Source organism: Sciurus vulgaris, assembly GCF_902686455.1.
Source record: "Sciurus vulgaris genome assembly, chromosome: 8".
Classification (NCBI taxonomy): domain Eukaryota; kingdom Metazoa; phylum Chordata; class Mammalia; order Rodentia; family Sciuridae; genus Sciurus; species Sciurus vulgaris.
The window spans coordinates 146,523,574-146,539,321 of NC_136468.1; the positions used below are offsets into that span (position 1 = coordinate 146,523,574).

Genomic DNA, 15,748 nt, shown 5'->3' on the forward strand with positions numbered 1-15,748 from the left:
GGCTTTGCAGAGCTCTAGGGGGCTGCAATGAGACCTCTTGGTTGCCCTTTGATGGAGGGCAGTCCTGGATTGAACCAAGGACCTCATGCATGCTAGATGAGTGTCCTTCCCCTGAGCTACATCCACAGCCTTTTTTTGTGTGTGTGCTGGGGTTGAACCCAGGGCCCTGTGCTTGCAGGGCAAGCACTCTACCCACTAGGCTACATCCCCAACCCTTAATTTTATTTTAAGGCAAGGTCTCACTAAGTTTCAGGCTGGCCTCAAACTTGCCATCTCCCTGCCTCAGCATCCTGAGTAGCTAGATGATAGGCGTGCACTGCCAGGCCAGGCCCTTGGCTGATCTTTAAGCCAGGTCTGAGGGTCTGGCCAGCTGTATTTACTATTAGGAAATTGGATTTAGGGATCCTCTTACACTCGGACAGGCAAGATGGGGATAGTAGAATTGGGACAGTGCCGGTGACAAAGATTTGGATGAATGTGATCTCCTGTCACCCTGTGGTGGTTGGCGTACAGACTAGCTGCTTCTTTCACCCACTATACCTCCTGGACATCACTTCATTCGTGACAACATTTATTGAATACCTGTTATTTACCTGGTGCCGTTAGTGCTAGGAAAACAGAGCTGTGTAAAACCTCATCTCTTACCATAATCCCTGAATCACACACACACAGGCTATTTCCTGAACAGCTAATTTATATCCAGAAATGTCTTATGGGCTGAAAAGAGGAGAGGGGGTGGTTAAGATTCAGCCCTCGTTCTTGTGATGTGCGCATGCTAAAAGGAAGGTTTTCTGATGGATCCAACCACCTGTTAGGAAATGCAAGTTAAGATCCCAATAACAGCGGCTGGAATGTAGCCCAGTGGCAGAGTGTTTGCCTGGCACGCACGAGGCCCTGGGTTCAATCCCCAGTACCACAAAAAGAAAAAAGAAAAAAAAAAAAAAAAAAAAAAGACAGTGACAAAAATTTTAAATGTTATCTCCAGTGTTGGTGAGGTGGTGAGGGTTTGGGGAAACAAATGTACTGCCGATGGGCGTGTACATTGGGGAAGCCATCTTGGAGGATGATTTGACAGGTAACAAGACATACCCAGACCCAGCCATCCTGCTTCTGGTAACCACCATGGAGAGAACGTCATGCCAGGGGACTTCCACAAGGATGTCACAATAGCACTGAGAGGCAAGGTGACCATTTGTGGAAGCGCCAAGTAGACCATGGCAGAGCCACTCCTTGGAATGTCGTGTGGCATTTAAGAAACAGGCCCGTGGCTGCCGATTGGCCTGGCAATGGTGACAGGAGAGCAAGCTGCGGGCTGATGTTAGCTAAAAAGAAAGCCTCATCCAGCATCCCCGTCCCCGGCAGAGCCTCATGGGTCCTCCTGGTGAGAGGCAGCTCCTGGGCATCTCCCTGCTCGGTCCTGCCCCACTGCTCTGTAGAGTTCTGATGGAGCCGAGGTGACTGCTGTTCCCACCGCTGTCACCCACTGTGCAGTCTTTGGGAGGAAGGAGCCCCGCTGCTCCCCGGGGTGTTTAGCAGAGCTCATGCTCCATGGTTTGGACAGCAGCTCCCAGAGAGGAGCTGGGGAAGCCAGCAGAGACCTGAGACAGCCGTGGGGACTTCGAAAGGTGAAGATCTGAGGTTCAACTCCTCTCAGGCACCCTAAGCTGGAGTGTGAGGGCCCCAGGCCAGGCAGGCGGGGTCTGAGAACACAGTCCCCACAGCTCCTGGGCTGGATGAATGAAGTCCAGGGCTGGGCAGGGGTCTACCATAGATGACGATGAACCTGGGGCACGTGGCTCCCAGGGAGATGCCACACATGGAGCCTGTCATCAGGGTGTCTGTCCAGGGTAACGTGTACAGCTCTGTGTGAGTGCATACACCTGTGTCTGTTCAACACGTTTACGAGCAGCTGCTCTGATCTGGGCGTCACGGGTACATCAGTGAGCAACAGAGACGAGGTCCCTGCTGTGCTGGGGTTCAGGTACGAGTGGGAAAGGAGGCTCAGATAACACGTGAGTAGGTGCTCTCAGATGGCCATAAGCACTGTGAAGAAAATTAAACAGGAATATGATCCAGGGTTTCAGCAAGGCGGGCAGGGAAGGCCTTTCGGAGAAGGTGACAGTTGGTCTGAAACTTGAATTCAAACCCAGACCAGACCCAGCCACGCAAAAGTCTTGGAGCAGAGAGAACAGCAGGTGCAAAGGCCCTGCATCAGCCTGCTGGGCTGCCATGAGGAGTGTCCTGTACCAGGCCTCTTAACACATCTTCAGTTTTAAAGGGTCCAAAGGCTGGAAGCCCAGGGCCAGGGTGCTGGCACACTGGTCTCTCCTGAGCTTTCTTTTCCTTGGCCTTCAGAGGGCCACCTTCTCAGTGTGTCCTCACTTGACCTTTTCTCTGGGCACACGTATCCCTGGTGTCTCTTCCTCTTTGTACAAGGACACCAGCCACATTGGATTAGTTCACTTTTGTGACTTCTGTAACTTCAGTTACCTCTTTAAAGACCCTGTCTGCAAATACGGTCACATTCTAAGGTACAGGGGGCAGGGTGGGTGTCAACATGGGAATTTGAGGGGCATAGTTCAGTCCCTAATAGCCCTGAGGCAGCAGCAGGCTTGTTGAGCTCAAGAAAAGGCCAGCATGCCCAGGGAGGACAGGGAGGCGGGCCTGAAGGCCAGGTGATCTTAGGGATGTGTTCTGAGGGTCTCCAAAGCCCCTGGAGCCCTGAGTGGGTCTCTGGGATAATCTGCAGGTCGTCAGCGTAGGATTTTTTGTCTCCTTAGGATCACCAAGGGGCAGGCTATAGTTTGCGCCCGTTCCTAGGCAAGTGCTCTACCACCAAGCCACTTCTCAGCCCTTGATTTTGTCCATTCCTCACTCTGAGAAGCTGTGTCCAGCTGCAGAGCAGCCCCCGCTGCCCCAGTTGGGAACAGAGACCACCATCACCTGTACTTCTCTCCCCACCTGAGCCTCTTTCCTTCTTTTTTCCCCCAAGAATTAAAGGCTGGTGGGTGTCTCACCATTATGTCTCTACGTTCCTGTCTGGAGTGATGCTGACGTGGTGAGTCACCCGGGTCTGGGCCCCTTGAACCTTCCCAGGGAGCTGGATGAGTTAAAGGCTGACCGATGTGGGGCGGGGGTGCTCCAGGGGAGACTTTTGGGTCAGGAAGGCAAGTAAGAGCTTAAACAGGACCCTGTCGGGCCAGCTGGGAGTTTCATAGCTGGGAATGTTTCCCAGTTGCCCGCAGGCTGGGGCAGAGGTGACAGGGAACAGCAAGGTCAAAAGAATGAATGAGGTTTAGGAATGACGGATGAACTCCCTTGGTTCTGGAAGGAATGGTGGGCATAACCTGGCCCAGCTCCAGGACAAATAAGGGCAGAAATCAGGAACCGTGGTTTAACTTTAAAACCTTTTCTTCTCCCTTGGTTGGAGTGGAGCTGGGACAGAGACCAATGTCAGATTCCAAAGCGCCTCATCTCTTTTCTTTCTCTTTCTCTCCAGGCCTAATGGACTAATTTATCAGAAGTTCCGCAATCAGTTTTTAGCATTCTCAATTTTTCAGAGTGAGTGTCTGAACCCAGCTTTGGGGAAGGGGCTGATTTCTTGGGGCTCTCACTGAAAGGGTCCCCCCGTGGACATCCCTACTGGCCTGTGTAGAAGGGTGACCAGGGAGGGAGAGGACCGTGACCAGGGAGGGAGAGGACCCTGACCAGAAATCCAGAAGAGAACCGTTTCCACCCCCTGCAGATGAACTCCATCCTACCTCCCTGCCCCCAGCCCTGGGAGAGGAAAGCCAGCCTGCCCCTGCCCCTGTCCCTGAGCCCCCGGCTCTGTCCGAGTGGGCCTGAGTGCACCTTGTGGGAACTGAGCAGTGTTGGGGCCACTAACCTTGGCTCCCAGTTTTAAATCACTCCTTAAAATGCAAATATGTATTATTGCTTTCATTTGGAGGTGTTGGTGCTCACCTGTGATCCCAGTGACTCCAGAGGCTGAGTCAGGAGGATGGAAAGTCCCAGGCAGCCTAAACACCTTAATGAGATCCTGTCTCAAGATATAATGAAAAGGGCTGGGATATAGCTCGGTCTAGGTCTTTCCACCCCTTGTACTGAATCCAATCCCTAGTACCAGAAAAAAAAAAAAAAAAAACCCAAAACCAAAACAAAACAGAGAATAGCTCTGGATTGGTGTACGATGAATCGGTCCTGAGGGGTTGCCTCCTGCTTTCTCTCCTCTCCTCCCCGCTCCCCTCCCCTCTTCCCTTTTCTTTCTTCAGTGCTGGGCTGGAATCCCCAGCCTTCTGCATGCTGAGCATGTGCCCTGCCATTGAGCTGCACCCCTAAGACAGGGTCTTGCTGTGTAACCCAGGTTGGCCCCAAACTTCTGGTCCTGCCTCAGCTGTCTAAGTTCTGGGATTATAGGTGCAACCACCATACCTGGCTCCATATTACCTTTTTTTTTTTTTTTCCTGAGGTACTGGGAATCGAACCCAGGGCCTGGCGCATGTTGGGCAAGTGCTCTAACACTGAGCTGTATCCCCAGCCCTCCATATTGCCTTTTAAAAAGATACTACCTGACTTGTAAATAAAAACTTACTTGCAAACAAATATAAATGTATAAATCCAAGAATGAAGATTGTATATAATCCACCTTCAGGGGTGAGCAACATTAAGATCTATGTCCTTTCAAATGTTTTTATTAATACACATGTGTGTGTATGTATTGCATTATGCATATTTTACAAATGTGGACGTAGAACTTTACTATTAACTTGATTTTATTTTTTCCCACATTTTTTGTTGTGCATTATGGTTGTACATACTGGTGGGATTTGTTACATATCCATACATGAACATAATATATAACAATATCATTTGGCCAATATCACTGCCCAGCGCTTCACCTGTAACTTGCTTTTAAAATTTTTATTTTAACAATTTATCACAGCTATTTTGTTTTGTTAGTACCTCCTTATTTAGCAGCTACAAAATATTCCATTATATGGAATCATCTCTTGTGTATCTTAGCACTGCATGCAACTTCCAGCTTAGCTCAGCACATCTTGCATTTCAGCAAGCATCTATTGAGTACCTACTGCATGCCTAGGAAAACTCCAGAAGTGTCCAGTCTAGTTGGGGCTTAAATGGGTCCTCACATATCTAAGCTCTCTTTGTATTCTGGATAAGGGCTAAAGCAGGTTCAGACTAGTGGGGGCCAGGAGGGCTCAGAGAGAGAAAGAGAGAGAGGGAGAGAGGGAAAGGGAGAGGGTGTGTGTGTGTGTGTGTGGTGGGAGGAGGTTGTATCAGGGTGGCTTTTCTGTCTTCTGGCTGGCAACGTCCCACCAGCCTGTGGTTTGGTAAGGTCTGCTGAACTTGAGAGCCTTGGGGCTGTGGGGGAGAGGTGAAGTCCTGTCCTGGGGTTTGTCAGCCCTGAGCCCGGTGCTGTGCTCCCCCTGCAGGCTGCGTCCAGTTCCTACAGTATTATTACCAGAGGGGCTGCCTCTACCGCTTGCGAGCCCTGGGTGAGAGGAATCACCTGGACCTCACGGTGGGTGAGTAGCCAGGCAGCGGGGAGCAAGCCCTGAGTCTGCCCAGGTCCCCATGCTGGGGGACGTCCTTCCAAGGACATGAGACCTTCCACCCAGCAGAGCCAGGGCCGCCATTCTTTATCTGAGTTGCCTTTTATAATTCATCGTGGATTCTGTTTCAGTTGCCCAGTGCGAGGCTGGCTCAGTGCCAGGCCCTCAGTGCTGGGCCTCGACTTTATTCTTTTTGAGTATCTACTCTCTGTCTGCATTTTACAATATACAAAATGTTAGGCGGGCATGGCGTGCATGCACGTGGTCCCCGCTGCTTGGGAGCCTAAAGTAGTAGACGGCTTGAGCCCAGGAGTTTGAGGACAACCTAGGCAACATAGCAAGATCCCATCTCGAAAATACACACGCACAGGGCTGGGCTGGAGCTCAGTGGGGGAGCGCTGGCTTTGCACACGTGAGGCCCTGGGTTCCATCCTCAGCACCACATACAAATAAATAGAATACAGGTCTGTCAACATCTGAAAAAGTGTATTTTAAAAAAGTCTTTAAAAAATACATACACACACACACACTGTTAACCTAGTATTGATTTGCATATAATTCGTGTATTACACATATACATATAAATGTGTGTAAACAGGGATTGGGGGGATAGTTCAGTGCTAGAGTGTTCGCTTAGATGTGCAAAGCCCTGGGTTCAATTCTTGACACCAAAAACTTTTAAAAATGTATAAACACATGTCCATTGGAAATGTGTGCTTAATCCTTTTCATCCATGGGGTGCCCAATCAAAAGAGTTTAGAGACTCCTTTTAAACTTTCAGGGGAAGTGATTTCTAAAAAAGCTCTGCTATCACTGAAGGAGGTCATTTCTACCCAAGTAATCTACAAAATAGGCCCTAGTTGCCCGGCACTTTGGTGCTTGCCTATAATCTTACTGACTCGGGAGGCTGAGGCAGGAGCGATCTTAACTTCAGAACCAGCCTCAGCTACTTAACAAGGCCCTAAGCAATTCAGCAAGACCCTGTCTCTACTAAAATATAAAAAAAAGGGCTGAGGATATGGCTCAGTGGTTAAGTGCTCCCAGGTTCAAACCCTGGTAACAAAAAAAAAAAAAAAAAAAAAAAAAGCCATACTTTGATGTGACTGAAATGATATATGCAAATGCCCAGTTCAAAATGCAAACCCTGGGCTGTGAGTATGGCTCAGTGGCAGAGCGCTGGCCTAGCACGTGTGAGGCACTGGGTTGGATCCTCAGCCCCACATAAAAATAAACAAACAGGGCTGGGGAGATAGCTCAGTCAGTAGAGTGCAAGGCCCTGGGTTCAATCCCCAGCACCGCAAAAAAAAAAAAAAAAAAAAAAAAAAAAAAAAAAAGAAAAGAAAAAGAAATTGTATCCAAAGTTTGTATCCATCTAAGGTTTTTTTTTTTTTAAAAAAAATGCCAACTCCTGCACCAATGAAGGAAATTAATGGAAACGCTGTGCTTGGGGCTGGGTGAGTATTGTCAGGCCTGTCTCACGTCACTCGAGAGAGTGGGGGTGTGGTGGCAGAGCTCTGCAGGTCTCTGGGCTGTTGCCACAGAGGACTGCTCACCCCCCGACTGCAGGTGAATGCCACCTGCCTGGTATGTGTTCCTGGCTAATCTTAGGGTACGTGGTAGGACAGGGGGCACCCTGAGTCCCTTCAACGGGCCTTGTCTCCTTGCTGCTTTCTACAGAAGGGTTCCAGTCCTGGATGTGGCGGGGCCTCACCTTCCTCCTACCTTTCCTCTTCTGTGGCCACGTGAGTTCCCCCTGCTGTTTTTGGGTACCCCTGTCTGTGCTGACCCCTCCTTCACCAGTTGTCTCCAGGCAGCTGAAACGTGAAGCCCACTTCTCTCCGCACAGCCTGAGCCCACCCTGTTGATGACATATTGAATCCCAACCTCCCCAGAATCTGAGGCCTTGCCTGCTGCTGTTGGCCAATGGCCAAGGTCAGATCGGTCTTCCTGCAGGAGCAAGAAGCCTCAGGGTCCCCCTTTGTCCCCATGCCCTCTGAGTTCAGGGTCTCTAAGAACAGGAGCTGGAACTGGCCCTCAGACCTATCCTGCCTAGGGTGCGTGTTAGCTAGGGGAAGGTGTCTGTCTGTGTAGTTGGTGCTGAACGCTGGGAACTGGTCCGTTTCCCGGCGTGTCAGTGGGTGAGCAGTGCCTGTCTTCCTGTCTGCAGTTCTGGCAGCTCTACAATGCTGTCACGCTGTTTGAGCTCTCCAGCCATGAAGAATGCAGAGAATGGCAGGTATGGCGTGTGGCCTTGTGGGTGCTGAGCTGGCCTAGGGATATTTCTGTCCTCAGCCACCTCTTTCTTAGTAGGGCCTTGGGGCCCTACTGCCCAGAACTCTTTGCTACCTGGGTCTGGGAGATAGTGGGAGGGATTCCAGGGGCCCACGGAGCCCCTCAGGGATCTAGGGACCAAGGAGGCCCACCTCATCAAATGCTCCTCCAGGGCCAGCCCGACCCTGGGGACTCACTGCCTTTACCCAGCTTGCCTACCTCTGTCCTTGGCAACCCTTGCAGCTTTGCTGGGGCCCCGGGCCCGCGGTGGGGACCTGCATGTCAGCAGGGGACTTGACCCAGCTTCTCTCTCCTCTCTGCTACCTGGTCCTCCATGTGCTGCTGGGCGCTGCATTCCGCTGGGCCCGCAGGTGTTCGTGCTGGCGCTCACCTTCCTCGTCCTCTTCCTTGGCAATTTCCTGACCACACTCAAGGTCGTGCACGCCAAACTCCAGAAAAACAGAAACAAGACGAAGAAGCCATGAGCCTTGGACTTGACTGCATGCACGGTTGTGTGTGCCAAATTCCAGAAGAGCAGAAATGAGATGAAGGGGCTGTGAGCCCCTCGACCTTTGTCCCCTGGGGTCCCGGACGTTGAGACAGCTGGGGATTCCTGTTGGCACCCTGGGTGCTGGTCACTGGTGGCCAAGGGCAGTAGCAACTCAGGGGCCAGGGGCATTGCTGGGAGTAGGGCCGAGACCTCCCACTCCCAGCAGGACGTGAGGAATGTGAAGCCCACCTGTCCGCACAGTGTTAGCCTCCCTATTTATGACATATTTAATACCAGGTCCTTCCAGCTTCCCTGGAATCTGAGGCCTTCCCCGCTGCTCTAACAAGGGGAGGGGCCCAAGTCCTCAGGGAGCCCCTTTGTCCCCACTCCCGTCATTTGAATGCCTCACGAAGGGGTTTGGATGTGCCTCGCAGGGGTCGGACTCAGGCTGACTTGCTGCTTACCGCACCCGGGTGCAGGGTGGAATGGAACCTTCCAGCATCCTGTGGAGACCCCTCCCCTGGGCCCCGGCTGCCCCTGCTGTAAGCCCCCTCCACAGCCCCTGACCTCAGTGGTGGGGGATTATTTAAGTTCTCAGAGAACCACTGCCTGTGTTTGCCTCATGTTCTTTGTGCTTCCTGAGTCACCTACCTGCTGGCCCTTGGGAAAGTGGCCTTGCCTCCCTGGGACCTGCTTGGAGTCACTGGGAGGCTGGCCCTAAGGTGGGAGGGTTTAAGGAGTTGGCCAGCAGAGGGCGCCCCAGCCTCTGGGTTGTTGGGTGCCCAGGTGGTTGATACTGGAAGTACCCATCCCTTCCACCATCCCTCCCTTTGGCCCACCTTCCAGAACGTGCCCCAAGTACTCGGAGTAGGAACCACCTGCTCAGTGCTTGCTGGGACTTAAGCCATCTTGGAGACTGCCCCTTCCCCACCTCCCTCCACCTTAGAGGTTCTGTAATGTGTGGGCAGGAGGGGACAGTAGGCTTACTACCAGAGGCCAGCCTGTAGTAGGGAGGGTGGAGGAGCCTCAGTCAAACATCCTGCCCCTTGCCCCTCTGCACAGGCCTCAGCCGACTATTTCCCTAAACACCCACCCAGACCAGACCTCACAGCTGGGACCCGCAGACTTGGTCTGGCTTTCAGAGGTCTGTGTCTGTGTGTGTCAGGGTTGAACCCAGGGCCTCACATGGGCAGGGCAGCACTCTACCTCCACACCACATTCCCAGCCCTTTTTTTCATTTTTGTGTCACAGTCTGGCTAAGGTGCCCAGGATGGCCTCAAACTTATGATACTCCTGCCTCAGCCTCCCAAGTAGCTGGGATTACAGGTGTCTGCCACTGTGCCCTGTGCAAAGGGGTTTTGAATTATTTTAACTATTTACATTTAAAAAATTATGCCCTCCCCCACAGTGAGATTTCATATTAAAATTCAGACTTCAACTTCTTCTAAAAAATGGAAAGAGCTGGGCTCAGTAGTGCTCACCTGTTATCCCAGCCACTCAGGAGATTGAGGCAGGAGGATCACAAGTTCAAGGCCAGCCTGGGTAACTGGAGCAAGAAAGTGCCTTAAAAAAGGGCTGGGGGTATAGCTCAGAGGTAGAAAGCCCCTGAGATCAATCCCGCTCCCACCACACAAAAAGATCTGACCGTATCCCCAGGGTAAGATCAGGCACCAGCTCTCCGAGTGGCCAGTGCTGCCATTCCCTTTGTCCCCACCCTACTCAGCCCTTCGTAGGCACCCAGGTTTGACCTGTTGGGAGTCAGCAGACTTTCTCTATCAGAGGCCAGATGGTAAATGTCTTACATGGCCTCTGTAGTGACTAGTTGGAAGTTGGAGAGCAGAAGGAGCCAGCGTGTACACAAGTGGGTATGGCTGTGCCAATAAAACTTTATTTATAAAAATAGATAGTCACCAGATATGGCCTGTAGGCCATAGTTTGCTGACCTCCACCCTAAACCATCATGTGTCCATAAGGCCTTGGATTCTATGAGAGCGAGAGGTCCTTGGGTGACTCCCCAGGGGCAGCAGGGCCTTGGGTACCTATTGGGGTGGTTTTCAGAAGTCTCCTTCACTGGCACCCAGACTTCCTTGGAAGGGATTGAGGCAGGCAGTACTGGGGAGAGCAGATGCCGGCCAAAATCCTGGTACCACCTCAGGAACACTGATTCAGGTCCACTCAAAAGCACGCAGCTCTGTCTCACGCATTAGAGCCACTGCAGAACTTGTTTGCAAAGTGCTGGACCCCCAAACCCAGACCTTCTGGAAGGTTCAGGACTTAGGCAGCTGGCTGGCAGGGACACAGGCAGTCTGTGGGCCTGTGTGGGCAGGGGGTTTGATCATGTCAGTTCTCGAAGGGGACCAGGATGGGCAGTTCTGAGCTCCACACCCTGACACAAGCAGAGGCTGTGAGAGGCATGTGGGAAGTCTATTTAAATGGCCCGACCCTGGCCTCCTGCAGATGGGAAACAGTGCCAGGAAGAACGGAGGTCTCCCGGGCACCTTGCACGCCAAGCCCCTAATGGGGTGCAAGTGTGGCCCAGAGGTAAGACCTGGAGCAGGGGTCAGGGGGTGGCCCAGGGCATCTGGCCTTTTTGGAGACTGTTTCTTCTCCCCCTGGGCACATGTGATGGTGCCCAATCTAAAGGCTGAGTTCCGCTGTGTGGGACAGAAGAGGAGGAGGGAGGGTCTAGTGCCAGTCTCACTTCCAGGGCTGTGGTCTGTGCTCTCTTGATAGCCCTGGCCCTGTGATGGCCCCAGAGTCCTGGGGGAAGAAGGAAGAGGTGGAGGATGCAGCCATGCCTATCTTGGGAGGCCAGGAAGGCGGGTGACATGGGTGCAGCGGGCTTGGGGCACCCATATGGCGTGGTGCCAGATCCACGCTTACCCGCATGAAGTCCTAAGTAAAGCATGAATTGGGTGTGCAAAGAGGACGCATATGGGGGAGACCGTGACAGGGCCTTCCTGGTTCAAAACCTGGAACAAAAGCTGGTTCCAGGGTAGAGGGACGTGTAACTGGCTCCCTCATTCACCACTACACTCCATGTAAGCCTGAAGGTGAGTTCACAGGAAAGGAGAGAGTTCCAGAATGTTCTGAGAGTGCAGCCTGAGGTCCCACATGCTGCGGGGCTGGGGACAGGGCAGAGTCCTAGGAGTCTCTTAGGCCTGGGTCCCCGGCCCTGCTAGTCCTATCTTGAGGGCCACTGCCCTGGTCACAGCAGCAGGCAGAGCCGGCGCTGCTTCTGGCGCTGGGCTTTCTTCAGAGCACTGAGGGCCACCTTGGCGGCTTCTCTAAAGACGTCTTCCACGTTCTCCCGGAACTTGGCGGAGCACTCCAGGTAGCGCGCGGCTCGGATCTGCTCACAGGCGCTCAGCCCCTGAGTGGGAGAGGCACCATTAGATGAGGAGCCCAGAGTGGGGGCCCTGGGGCCACCTGACACCTTGTAGAGATTCGGGGGCTGGGGCTGGCTCGGGGCCCTCTTCAGAGGTGGGGGCCTTGGCTGGACCCCTGTTCTTTCACCCCAGGGCCAAGTCCCACCAGCGTGTGTGGATGGAACTTGGGGCCCGTGTGGGAACCTGGCTGGCTGCTGCTCCTGGGAGAAGCCCGGTGCTGCCTCACCCCAGCCTCTCCAGCTTCAGGCAGAGAGCGGGCTGGATTCTGAGGTGGGGCTGGGGGTGTCTCCCCGGCCCATGAGGAAGGCTGGGTGGCCCCAAGACAGAGAGTCCCTCCTCCTAGGCACCTCTCTCCCTTCTCTACTGTGAAAACACAATTAAACCACTAAGCTTGTGAGTTAAAACCAAAGGAACAAACAAAAAACTTTTAAAAATTAATTAGTCATTATTAAGCTTATTTCTTTTATTAAAGTTTCTTTATTAAATTTTATTTTGTGTTCCTTTTATTCTAATTATTTTCACATGTCTCACCCCCAAAACTGCAAGGTTTGGATTTGCCCCTGACTCTCAGAGGCTGTAGAGGACACCCAGTTTCTAGGAAGGACTGCACTCCTGGTCGCCCTGGGTAGACAGGACAGGATGGAGGTCGAGAGAGCAGACTCTCGGTCCTCAGTGATTGGGACGGTATCCTGACTTCACTTCAGGTTGCTACATGACCCTGGGCAGGTTGTTTAATCTCCTTGGGCCTCAGTTTCTACCCTGTGACCTGAGGGAGGTTATCAGAACCTGCCTCAGAGACGTAAGAATTAAATGGCACACGTAATGCAGCGTGTTTCAGATCTATGAGCTATCAAGCGTTTAACACTATTCTTAGAGGGCTGGGGTTGTGGCTCAGTGGTACAGCACTTGTCTAGCATGTGTGACTCTCTGGGTTCCATCCTCAGCACCACATAAAAATAAATAAAGGTATTGTGTTCATCCACAACTAAAAATAGTTTTAAAATTTTTTCTTAGACTCCTGCTTGCTTCAGCTCCCAGCAAGTCCACTAAGGCACCCCAGTTACAGAGGACAAAAGTCTGGAGGGCTTTCTGCCATGGTCGTGTGCAGGGACCTTGGCCCCTGGCCCACCTGTGTGTAGGTGATGGGCTCCAGCTGGGCCGCCCGGAGCTTCCGCAGCTGCTCCTTGTCCTTCCTCAGGTCTGTCTTGCAGCCGATGAGCACCATGGGGGTCCCTCGGCAGAAATGTGTGACCTCAGGGAACCACTGTGGAAGGATGAGGCAGAGCATCAGGGCTGGAGCTGTCCTGATTCCATGGCCCTAACCCCAAAGGCAGGCTGGGGCCTCACCTTGATGAGGACATTGTCATAGCTGGTGGGGTTCATGACATCATAGCAGATGAGCACAAGGTGGGTGTTCTGGTAGGACAGGGGCCGCAGCCGGTCGTAGTCTTCCTGCCCTGAAACCAGAGGGTGTCATCAGGCAGGCACACATTTCTGTCTGCCTGCAGCCCCCTGTCTAGGCTTCCATTAGTGGGGTGGGGGTGACCTCTAGGTCTCAGTTTCCTCTTCCATAGAATGGGGCAGTAGATTACATGAGAACAAACCCAGGCAGTGCTCAGAGCTGGGCTGACTGCTGGAAAAACTGGGAGGCGCTCTGTGCACTTCCCCTGCCCGACGCTCAGGGTGAAAGCTTAAACTCTGGAGCCCCCACCCCTGAGATTCAGACCCATGGGGGCCGGGGGGGGGCCTCGAGGCCCAGAGCCTGCGCGGACTTCAGCCTCCAGTCTCCTTGGTTCTGCGGTGACTGGCTGGCTTCCGCTGCCTGTGCTTGCAGATGCCGGGAGGCAGGGGGCTGATGGAAGTACCAGCAAGCAGCACCCTCTGTCATTCAAGCTGTATGTCGGATCCACCTGGAGTAGGGAACAATCCTGGCGTCCACACTCCCTGACCCCAGTGGAATCAGAACACAGAAACTGGCCTTCTGCATGGCTGGATTCTTAGGCTTTTTTAAAGTTTGGGGGTAACTTTTTATGCCGATAGTTTCCATTTACAAAAAAATTGCAACAAAGAGTTGTAAAGCGCTCCCTACTCAGATTCACAGTGTTTACATTTTACTCCACTTGCTCTATCTATGTATAAACTTTTGTCTCTGAACCAGTGAGAGGTAATTGCAGATATTCTAGCCTTTACCCCTCAAGAGCTGAGAAGTGATTTCCTAAGAATAGAGGCTTCTCTTACCTGTGATGTCAAACCCAGGAAGCCACGCTGGCCCTGTACTCTGATCCAATCCACAGGCCTTGTTAGAGTTTGCCCATTTCGTCAATAATGTCCTTTATATTTTTCCTAGTCCAGGAGCTGACCAAAGTTATGCATCTTCCTTGGTCCTAATGCCTTAGTATTTTTTCAAAATTTCCACAGTGAGAAGTTAAAGACTCATGAGCAACTTTCTGCAGAAAGGTTCTGTGATGTCCTTCCACTGAACAAGGATGTGGAGGCCCAGGAATCGCCCTACCTACCCCACAGGTAGGGGTGCCCTGATGGTGCCGGTCTGCCCTCCGCTCCTTCCCGGCCAAAGTCCTCTCAGGACAAGTGGCCTCTCCACGGAGCACAGCCAGGCCACGTCCCCCTAGTCACCCTCTCTTCTGGCTCCCCCTTCACCTGCAGACCCTGAAGGCCCTCAGCCAGCTCCACTGCAGCACAGTGCTGAAGGTCATGGGCACTACAGAGGAGACAGGAGTTCAAATCCTAGCTGCCTCTCACTTCTATGTGACCTTGACTTAGGTCACCCGTGGGCACCAGTTTCCCCACCTGGAATACAGATGTCTTAATAAAACCTGCCTCACAGGACTGACCCCAGCCGAGGTACCAATGCATGGGAGTCATGAGCGTGTGAATGGAAGCCATGGCTGTGACAAGGACTGGGCCAGGACTGTGCTTAGTGTCCTTCAACCAAAGTCCCTGTAGCCCTGGAGAAGCGGTGGTGGGTCTGAGCCCCACCAGGAAGCCGTTAGACCCAGGGGACACTGATCCAGCATGCTGCTCCACACGTGTCCCCAAACTATCCTCTGTCCTAACCTCTGTCCACGTCCCTCTAGCCTGTGCTGTCCCATAGGGCTGTCACCTGCTCCATCTGGCTATTTAAACGCAAATTAACATTTAAAAATTCAGTTTCTCAGTTGCACTAGCTACATTTCAAGTGATTGGCTGCCACCCAGGGACAGTGGCCACCGCAACAGGTGGATCAGACATAGAGCATCCCCGTCATTCCAGAAAGTCCTTGACAGCAGGCTCTACTGCTTGCCAGCCGTCCCTGCTCCACCCAGAACCATCCTCTGCAAGCCTTCTCTGCCCTGGTCACCCGCAGCCCTTGATGAACCCATTCTCCACCTGGCTGTTGGAGCAATCTTAAAGCACCAATCAGATTCTGCCCCCCTCTCCACAGCAGAAACGCCTTCAATGGCTCCCCACTGTCCTTTGTATAAAATCCAAACGTCTCCCAATGGTCCACACGGCCTGGCACCCACTGACCAACTTGGTCTCCCTCCATACCTGCTTGCCCACTGCAGTCCAATCCAGGCCACCAGCTCTGTTTCTCAAGCCCACCAAGCTCTTGTGCTTTGGAACCTTGTGCTTACTGTCCCCAACACCTGGAATGTTCTTCCCTCATTGCTTTCTTTTTTCCCCCATTTAAAACAAATTTTTTTTAGTTGTGATGGACCTTTATTTTATTTATTTGTATGTGGGGCTAAGAATTGAACCCAGTGCCTCACACATGCCAGGCAAGCGCTGTACCACTGAGCCCCAGCCCCAGCCCCCCTTTCCCCCATTTTCTTCATGCATGTTTTTTGGTAAACATTCAGACTATATTATTTCATTTTTTAGGTTTCATGCCTACTCTCTACTTCTACTTTCATAATACACCTCATATATCACACAGTTTCTGGAGTGTTTCTGTCTATAGGTGATAAAGAAATCCTTACACTATAAGTCAATATGATAGGAAAGTCAGCCCTCCACATGGTCAG

The 15,748-nt window shown here is 52.3% G+C and overlaps 2 protein-coding genes across 8 annotated transcripts in view; one reads left to right on the plus strand and one right to left on the minus strand.

Moving 5' to 3' along the window:
• TMEM120B (transmembrane protein 120B) overlaps positions 1-8,936 on the plus strand; it is a 43,713-nt gene extending 34,777 nt beyond the window's left edge. Inside the window, exons 7-12 of one of the 4 annotated variants that reach the window (XR_013765459.1) lie at positions 2,993-3,058; positions 3,500-3,561; positions 5,454-5,542; positions 7,251-7,505; positions 7,741-7,809; positions 8,216-8,257. Coding sequence is in view for 2 of the 4 variants with exons in the window: in XM_079149612.1 (XP_079005738.1) it covers positions 2,993-3,058; positions 3,500-3,561; positions 5,454-5,546; positions 7,251-7,315; positions 7,741-7,809; positions 8,216-8,329 (469 nt within the window). In the remaining 2 variants the exon portion in view is untranslated. Of the gene's footprint in view, positions 1-2,992; positions 3,059-3,499; positions 3,562-5,453; positions 5,547-7,250; positions 7,506-7,740; positions 7,810-8,215 lie in introns of all 4 variants that reach the window. The other 3 variants (XR_013765460.1, XM_079149613.1, XM_079149612.1) reach the window with 3 other exon arrangements.
• A 1,122-nt stretch (positions 8,937-10,058) lies between these two features.
• RHOF (ras homolog family member F, filopodia associated) overlaps positions 10,059-15,748 on the minus strand; it is a 22,113-nt gene continuing 16,423 nt past the window's right edge. For all 4 annotated transcript variants that reach the window (XM_079149645.1, XM_079149646.1, XM_079149644.1 and 1 more), the window contains 3 exons: positions 13,071-13,180; positions 12,853-12,987; positions 10,059-11,707 (listed from right to left, as the gene is read on the minus strand). In XM_079149645.1, the coding sequence (XP_079005771.1) occupies positions 11,543-11,707; positions 12,853-12,987; positions 13,071-13,180 (410 nt within the window). In that variant the 3' untranslated portion in view covers positions 10,059-11,542. The remainder of the gene's footprint in view (positions 11,708-12,852; positions 12,988-13,070; positions 13,181-15,748) is intronic.